We start from the raw sequence: 9490 nt of genomic DNA, 5'->3' as shown, positions 1-9490 counted from the left end.
TTTATCTAAAACACCGATGTCTAGGTTACTATCCTTTTAAAGCAAAAGCATAACTGACCAGCTGCCTCCAAATGGCATTTAAGGTGTCTTCAAGATCCACCTTGCACAGAAGAAGCTTACAAGTACATAACACAAAGGATTTGATCCCCCAGCTAACATGACAATAAAGCAGGCTGCAGTGGGAAAACAACTTGGTAACCTTATGATTCATTTATTATTCAAATTTAACGATGAATTAAACCCCTGCCACCATCCTTACTTAAAAAAAATAAAAATAAAAATAAAAACTTACTCAGCTTCATAAATATCCCACCTTGAACCATCACTAGGTCAGCTTTAGGAAAATCACATTGCAGATACCTCCTTCCAGAGATACAACATAAAGTATTTTATTAATGAAGTTATTTCACCTTTAACAAAGTATTTGAAATCTAAAAGAACAGTCCAAGGCTTCTAGGAGATTCTTGATTTATAATTAAAAAGAGAACTGCTGAAAATGACTCCTCAAATTAGCAAATCGAATCCAAGCACAATATCGATCAGGCTCACTCCAACACAATGCAAGTGTTTAGACTCTGGGTACTCTTTTTTTCCCCACAACGAAAAGCAGACAGCTAATAAAAGTCAGTATATAAAAGCCCTTTTATAAAACCCTTTGCAATTAAAAATCACATTTAGCGTTCATAATGCTGCAGCAGGGGAGGGCTGCCCCCCACCCCCCACACAACTACAGCCCTCTCTCAGCAGCAGGTTTGTCTCCGTCACAATGGTAACTCACAAAGAAACATCACAGTACCAATTTAATTTTCCACGGACAGCAGCAATTTGCGCTACTCTACTTCAAAACGAGTACGTTAACTAATCATTAGCTCCACGTACATATATTTAAAATACTATGTACAAGTCTGGATCCACTTTTAAGGAAACACTGAACTGCCCATGCTTGCATAGCCAGTTTTTAATGAGCAAAGGCAGGATTACGTGCCTGCGGTCTCTGATTCGGCCTTACCCAATCAATAACACCATCGCTTGGGCAGGGATGCTTGCGCATCCCTCTCGGCAGACACGGGGTAAGTGGCAGATGACATTTTTGTCTCCAAGACACAAGCAAGACTTGCATTTAATAGTTTAGGTACTTTTCATATGAAATTCCACCCTTGAGCAAGGCACTAATTTAGTGGGAGACCTCTACTGACTGCAGTAAAGCTTCGGTTCACCCAAGGAGTTGAAGGCCCACTGCCTATAGCTTCAGGATGATGATGGGGTTTTCAGAGATACACGAAGCACTTAAATGGAAAAGGGTTTTTTTTGGTATCTGTGTGCTTTTCAGAAAGCTATACAAACCCACAATACGGTATCTTTATAGAACAGTTTTGTTGTACAACTCAGGTATAATTCTTGATTTCCAAAGAAGTTGCATAAAAGATATAAATACCTATTATTACTGGGTCATTATAATCACAATTTTTTGGTCAAGTACCAGTCTTTTTTTTTTTTGTTTGTTTGAAGAAAAGTAAGCAGTATTCAGAAACACATTAGCTTCTCAATGAAAGTTTGGCATCCAAGCTCTGCTTTTAAAGTTTTATTTTTTAAACAACAACAAAAAAAGTCCTCCACTTAAGAAAGTTAGGTTGTTACCATCTTACATTTCAGAATACAAAACTGAAAAAAATCCCTATTAAAAAAAAAAAAGAAGAAAAGAAAAAAGGCAGGACTTCAGCCAAGTATTCAGCTACTTATTGCTGTAGTTGTAACTCGAGTCCATTTAAAACCCTATGTTTTGGTCATTGGTAGCGAGAACACATTTGGAACACTAGCAGCAATAGAAAACCCCCTTAAAACATAGACAGGTACACTGTTGAGTGAAAATCAGCAGAAACCATCACCACTGAAACATAACAAAGCATTATGTAAAAGTACAACTTAATTGGTAGCTAGAAAAAGTGTTGATTTAAAGTACTGTCCCAAAGCTTTACGTGGGCCTATGTGAGCAAAGAAAAGTCCTTTTGTTCCCACTATGAAAAGACCAGAACCCCAGCGCTACTCAAACATAATGAATGCAGCCTCCACTCTGCCTCAACGCTTTCTCTCTCCCACCCTCCTCCAGCAGGTGGAACACACAAACTCAAAGTAATTGCTAATTCCAAATTCAGGTGATATGCACAAACACACTGTTGAACAAAGTTTGGACAAGAAAACAGTACACCTGAGTTCAGTCATACAAACTAATTTTTTTGTCAAGTGTTAGACGAATATATCCATGTCTCTAATATGAATCTAGATGTATTTTCTTACAAAACGCATTGATAGAAATATCCAGGCAAATGCATACCATACAATAGCAAAAGCTTTAAGCCCCATTTAATAAGATGACTTTCTGATTAAAAATAGAAGGCAATTAAGATTTACTCAAAATTACAATTAAGAAAAGCTTTCACAGTGCAATGTTGAAACTGTCACAAAGTTAAGAAAATACTGATATCAAAGTACAATCACAATGTTAAGGTAGACAAAACTACTATACAAGGGCAGATCTTGTAAAATCAAAAGGAACGAACACAACATAGGGGACACCTCACGCCCCTGCTCTACATAGCTCATTTCCTAGTCTGCAGAATCCTCATCGTGTCTTTCTTTTTTTGACATCGGTAGAAGTCTCGTTAAAACTAAGAGATTCATTCTTCTTTGTAGACCAGATTTCAGAGCATGATTACTTCGTGAAAACACGTTCTTCATCACTGCACAATTTCAAAGTAGTGCAATATTGCCATGATGTGCTGAGGCATGAACACATAGCCCGTGTACAGTGCCATTCCAACGATGGAAACTAGCATTGAATCTGAGTGACAGTTAAGGAAGAAAGCATTTGAAACAAAGTGCATTAGAAGTCGCATAAGCATAGCATTAAATCTTTCCTGTTAACTATCTTACAGCGTTGTATTTTTAAAATACAGGGTGTCAACGGCATTCAGCGAATACATCTGTAGAAGAAGCAATAGAAAACTGACAACCAGAATACTCGGTAGGAGTGACGAGCTGCACCGTGGTAGGAGGCCTGGGGAAACTGAAAATGGGCAAAAAGCTCAACTTATGTGTTGCTTGACAGTACTTAGAACAAAAAACCTGCAGGGGTAATGAAAAATATGAGTAATGTTGTGACAGGCACCTTTCTAGCAATTTCAGCCACAAAGCCTCAGAGGATCAGCGTGGCTTGGAGTAAAGTTGTGCATTTAAATAAACAGATACTCACTATAGCAGATCTGTAAAACAAACCTCACATGAAGAAGTCTGCTAAACAATCTCAAGATGACCACTTTGTTAGTTGAAGTCCAAATGGGGACCTTTTATAGAACTTCGAGAAGGCAGATGGCAGGAGGATAGCTTATAGTATGTACGTACCACTAAACCTTCGTCAAGCTCTAGGATTCTCAAAGCTTTATCTACAGAAATCATGGCACCAGACTACTGAAGGATCACATCATTCAAAGTTTAAGACTTCATAAATTCAAAAGTAGCACACTCAATTAATAACAGCCTCTTGATTTCAACCAACTACCAGCAGAGATTCAGTAAGCTTAGACAGAAACATTAGGAAGAGCTCTGAAGATTAACAAACAAGATAACGCTGGATAACAGTACTCAATTTCCACAGGTGAAATCAGAGGAGCTGCGCATGCTCCTTAACTTTGAGAAATCAAGTTACCCCAGCACGTGCGTTACAAAGGCTTTGTGACTGACTTCCCTGTGATAGAGCGGAGATATTCGTTGTGCTTATTAGAGCGTACTAGCTTCTGGGTGTATTTTTAGTCCCAGAAGATTGCACAACGCGAGACACTAAAATGAAGGTCAGCCCATAAATCCACGTTTCAGTACCAGTGCTCGCGGTGACTCCGGAGCACGAGGCGCTGGCGGCGCACGCAGGAGGTCGGCGCACCCGTAGCTCCCGAGGCCGCCGTGTCGGCGCGGCGTCCCCACGGCACCTGGCAGGCCTGGCACAGCCACGCTGAAAGCACCCCGTTTGAGGACAGGAACAGCCCTGCTGAACTGAGATCGCAAACGATACTTGGGGCACATAGGTGGTTTTTAAGTTAAGCAGCAGTTGCTTCCCTGCAACATGAGCGTTTTATAAAAATATGTGATCGTACACACATACCTTCCATTTGCTTAAATATCTTGCCCAAGTTAAAAAGATGCATAGTTAACACAAAAGCAAAAAAATACATATTCATGACTGATCTACTTGCAAGGGAAGCAATAATGGAGGTTTTTTCAGTGATACAGACAGGGCATAAACAGAGGAAGGTATTTTAGTCAGGAATGTGTTGTTGTTTTTTTAATTAAGAACTGCTACCTAAACAATCGTGTGCAGTCAGCCTATAAATACTAGAACAAATAAACAGTAGGTTATCTCCACTTTTACTGACTGTACGCAGGAAAAAACTAATCTCATCACACAGCTGTAGCCTGGGAAAACACTTTTATGTAATGAAAGCCAATTCCTTTACAACTGACCAGGAAAAGCAGCTTTGCGCTAGTACTAACACCCTTCTCGCTGGGTGTAAGCGATGATGATGTTTTGGTTAATTTGTCTCTTTGCCTCTTGACATTAACTGGAGGTGGCTCGGGGTCACTCACGCCAGACATCCTTTCAACCCAGGATCAAAACAGACACGCTGAAGAGAAGCACTTGCGATGCCATAACAACACTTGAGGGGATATACTGCCTGCGTGGGAGAGCTGGTCGAAGAAGCTAACCTTTAAGTACGCTTTTACACAGATGCCTTCACGTTAGCATCCATCAAGCTCTCCCACTCCAAGCGAGACAAACAAATTTACCAGCCCGAGGACCAGGCACTCTTCCACTAAAACACCATGTGACGAAGCACGACCAAGACGCGAGTGAGCTCGGCGGCGTGCACGCCCACTTCCCACTCGGCAAAAACACGCGCACGGAGGGATTCATGGAAGGCTCGTGCTAACCAGAAACCTCGGCGTTCCGGTTTACAAGCCAAGAAAAAAAAAATACCAGAAAAAAAAAGACCAAAGCGGACCCAACTCCTGACAGACACCGAGCCCCGGGCAGCAGGACCGGCGGCAGCAGGCGGGGCAGCGGCACGACGGGGACCGCCCGGCTCCGGCGGCGCCGGCCCCCGCCCGCTCCCCGCTCCCCGCGCCCCGAACCCGCTCCCCGCGGCCGCCCCGCTCCGTGCCCCAGCGCCGCCCGGCAGGCCCGGCGCCGCCGCCAGAAGGATACTGAAGACGGTGCGCTCCCAGGGCTCCAGCATGTAGAGCGCGGTGACCAGCAGGTACTGGTAGTACAGCCACGACATCTGCTTCCAGGCCGAGCCCAGCGCCATGGCGCGCACCGCGCTCTCCCCGCCCGCCGCTGGCTCCGCGCCGGGCCCAGGCCGAGCGGAGACGGGGGGCGGCGGCTGCCCGGGACCCGCCCTCCCGCCGCCGGCGCCGCCGCCGGGCCCGGCCCCGCCGAGGCCCGGCCCCGCGCCCCGCCCGGGCGGCCGCTGCCCTCCGGGGCCGGGCTGCCCGAAATGGAGGCGCCGAGAAGCGGCGCCCGGCCCGGCCCGGCCCCGGCCGGCCGTGAGGTGGCGGCGCACAGGGGTCGCCGTCCCCGGCCCAGCAACCCAGGGGGACGTGCAGGGCTGCGCCTGACCGACCACCGGCTTCTGGGGAGAATCGAGCCTCAGCAGGATGTTGCTGCAGACGGTTTTCTCTCAGCCTGTTTCGTTTGAGTTGACACACTGGCAATTATGGAAGACCTGAAGGCTGCGCTCAACGTGATGCACTGGAAGCGTGCTCAGAAGGCTTCAGCGTCTGTAGTTGTCGGAGGGTAAAGCCCTCCCCAAACCAGTGCCCAGATAAACGAGACCTGAAAATCTGACAATGCTGACTGTCCAGATTAATCCCACAGGAATGGAAAAAATAAAGCTGCTACAGATCAACTTTGTACCGCAACTGTTGCTAACTTTGCACTTCTGTAAGGCTTATGGGGCCAAACACCAGAGGGTGTTACAACCCCCTGACTGCTATTTGGCTTCAGATACAGAAGAAGTCAGAGATTGGCCTGGGACTGCGTGATTAGAAAGGCCATTGACAACCTAGTTTAGAAGGCCCCAATCTAGTTTAATCTAGTTTAGTTAAACCAAAAACCTGGTAAAAAGGTATACACGTGGAAATCGGGCACCGTGACTAAGCTGAGCATGAGGTGCAGCCTCTAGGCACTGGGGCCAGGCCACCAGCCAAGACCTCCCCCACAGGCCAAGTGCGTGCACCGTAGATGAGAAACTGATACCAACCCAGTACAACCATCCTGCTTAGTAAATCAATTTATGTCACTGAGTGTCGTAATTCTGTTCTTGCAGGCACCCCACCCCAACTTCACCTGTGCTGTTCGTACAACGGAAAGCAAGGAAATACAGTCACGGGAGGGTGTATGTATTAATTATTTACACAGTTGCAATTGCAACTACAGTACTAGGAGCTAACTGTGCAAACGAAAACCACCTGGCAGACAACTGAATATTGTATCTATTTATGTGGCAGGATCTGAAAACGGTTTTAATCTGTCCAGAATACATTTAGACACACTTTCTGTGCAGATTTATTTCAGCACAAGAAGAAATGAGAGCATTGACACAATTAATACCCCCACACAAGCGGCCACAAGAACTGTTGTCCCTTTCCAAGACAGCTGTTGCTTGTTGCAATTGTTACTGGAGGAGTCTTGTGTTGGTGCCACTGCTTGAAAAAGTAGTGGTAGTTATGAAAGCCTCCTTTCTATATAAACACAAAGTTCAAGGACAAGTGGTGTTTTCAGCACAAATAAAGCACTACTCCCATTCACAGCTGCGAGCTGTAGCGATATGGGGCAAATGTGTCCCAGTTCTGCCTGCTCCCACGCTTTGCAAGAGTGGGACTGCGATTTGACTGATAGGGCAAGCAAGAAGCAGCAGCAAGTACCCGATATGAGAAGAAGGGTAATGTCAAGAGGCACACCAGCTGCATGATTTCCTGCTACATCCACCAGCTGTTGTCCAGGTCTCTTACACCTTTTCACTACGGTACGTACTCAGGAGGCAATTGTTAATATTTATTTAGAGCCTTACAAAAAAAAAAATAACAATACTCCTCTGAATAGTTCCCGTTCCTTTCCCAGCTCAATTCTAGCCCTGCTTTGGAACTGCCATCATCTATTGTTCCTCCTGCTACCACTGGCACTGACACCTGAGCCCTCGAACTACATTCCCAGATGCTCACGTTTCCAGCAGTTCAGGGCAAAGACCCTTAGCCTGGTGCTCCACAGCACTTTGATGCTGCACCTGGACTGTGAAGATGGCTACATCGTGGCCAGTATGCCCTACAGCACAGAGTGCATCCTCTATCACATCTGCTCCTCCACAGTTGTAAGAAGGAACAGTTCTTATGTTCAAAATGCGTGTGTATTCTGAGCTGCTTCCTGAGAAACAAGCAGTAATTTCAGCATTTCCATGGTCACCCTAACACGATGGAAGCCAGCAATCTTCTGAATATAATAAAAGCCATTTACAACATTTACTCTTCTGCCAAGCTCAAACTGTCCTGAGCTTTATACAGCTAAACTTCTGGAATGATTAAAAAAATATAAATCAATGTTGCTATGTACTAAAACTAGACTTTTACAGCTTGCAAAGAGCAGTAGGATTGATTTTCTTTTTACTGGAAAGTACAATGTCTGTATTTTACCCAAATTTTACAAGAACTGCATGCTGTTTATTCCAGTAAGACAAAAAATTTGAAGGTTTGTATTTCCCTCCATCATCACCAGTGAGTTATTTTCTTGAAAAGTTGTGAAGAAAAAGGTGAACGCTGATACTTGTACTAAATTCCTTCAGTAAAACTAAAATATTAAATTTGCTAAAGAACAATGTCCACAAAAGCAATTAACAAATAGCTAAGCAAATAACTGCATTGTTTCCAACCCACAGGATGTTTACGGAGCTCTGAAAGTGGACCAGATGAGGCACAGATCATGCCAGTCTGCACTGCAGAAGCTGTTGTCCACTACCCTGTGTGATGTTCGATGACTAAAGGATTTACTTCCAGGAGGTCCTTCTGAGTTTTGGCCTCCACCCAATGGTTACTCTGGCAGTGACACTACTCTGAAACAGCTGCACTGACCATTTTCCTTTTTACATCCTGCTGAACCTCTCTCTACCTCCGCTCACTCTGTCATTTTCCAGGTGTATTTTTTATCACAGCTTCTTTTACATTAATCCCAGATACATCTCGTATAGGAACCTGGTGGTCATTTATCTTCCCTTACAATGTAATTCCTCAAAGTCTCTGGGGGCAAACCGGCAGCAGCCTATGGCCCACAGCATTCAGTTTTTGAAGGGCCAAAACATTAATCAAACTTATATTGTATTTTTTTTAATTTTAAACATGGGCCAACTGCACCTCTGCCATTTCTTCTATCTTTCCTACTACAATTACTCATGCAGTAACACAAAATTGAAATGACCTGGCCACCAATACACCAGCCAGCTTAATATTGTCACTTCTATTGTCCATAGTGTTGGCTTCATGCAACCCTGACGGTAGAACAAATGTTTTGGTGTTTTCCTCCTAGGCTCATGGGCTCATGTAACACTGTATAAAATCAGTATTTGTAGATCAGTAGAATACAGCACCAGGGACTAGAGAAGGTAACCAAAGAAACCTATGATTTTACTGTAATCTAAACCACAAAATATGATGTTCTTCAGGTTCCTACCTCTTAAATATTTCTTTCAATATCTCAGAGCATGTAACAACTTATTTACAGTACTATCAAAAGAAAAAAGCTTAAAGATGAGATTGAACAAAGGCCTGTTTGAAAAAAAAAGTTGAAACATTAAAAAACATGAGGCTATAAAGAAGAGACATTACTTACTAATAAAAAAATAGTTCACCTCTTGGGAGTATGCCTGGAGAAGCAGAGAAAAGGATCCAACATTAACGTTACAGTGGTTTCATTGACTAAACAGGAAGCCTAAATATCATAGAGCAGAAGCTACTTACGCTTCCATAAAGAAGCCATAATTGTACTGAAGAAACACAAAAAGCACACAAACTAGATTAATGGCCACAGAGCTAACCATAAGTTTATTCTTAAAACATGTCACCGTGAAGAAAAAGGACAGTAGAAAAAATGTCAGGTATTTTCTTCAAATGTATTTTTACATTAAAAGTTCCTAATTGTGTTACTAAGCATTACTATGTTGATTTAAGCGATCCATTCCAAACTTGATATAACCTGATTTTCCCATCTATACAAATAAAAATTTCAATTTGAGATCTTAATGAGCCAAAAATCCAAATATAATGACAAGTCCTTCCTTATCTTACCTACATTTGTGCAAATCATCCAAGAATGCCAGCCTAAAGGAGCCCAACATCCTGACTGAGAATTACAGTTTATTAGCACCCTAGAAATGATGAATGCAGCTACACAGGA

General features: G+C 43.6%; 1 protein-coding gene across 1 annotated transcript; it reads right to left on the bottom strand.

Annotated features, from left to right (window-relative positions):
* Positions 1–1567: 1567 nt before the first annotated feature.
* Positions 1568–5446, bottom strand: SPTSSA (serine palmitoyltransferase small subunit A). Its single transcript, XM_080592629.1, has 2 exons — positions 5255–5446; positions 1568–2839 (listed from the first exon to the last, which is right to left on the bottom strand). Exons 1-2 carry the CDS (start codon positions 5355–5357, stop codon positions 2736–2738), a joined length of 207 nt encoding a protein of 68 aa, XP_080448755.1. The 5' UTR covers positions 5358–5446; the 3' UTR covers positions 1568–2735.
* Positions 5447–9490: the final 4044 nt, after the last annotated feature.

This window comes from Anser brachyrhynchus, assembly GCF_964034855.1.
Source record: "Anser brachyrhynchus genome assembly, chromosome: 5".
Taxonomy (NCBI): Eukaryota; Metazoa; Chordata; class Aves; order Anseriformes; family Anatidae; genus Anser; species Anser brachyrhynchus.
Note: the sequence above shows the minus strand (reverse complement) of the source record. Positions and strands in the feature narration are given on the sequence as shown.

What these genes read in the sequence shown, in the direction of transcription:
- SPTSSA (XM_080592629.1), bottom strand. Translation starts at nt 5,357, where the DNA reads ATGGCGCTGGGCTCGGCCTGGAAGCAGATGTCGTGGCTGTACTACCAG. An exon ending in CTGGGAGCGCACCGTCTTCA is followed by an intron (nt 2,840 to 5,254) that starts GTATCCTTCTGG and finishes ACTGTCACTCAG; the next exon opens with ATTCAATGCTAGTTTCCATC.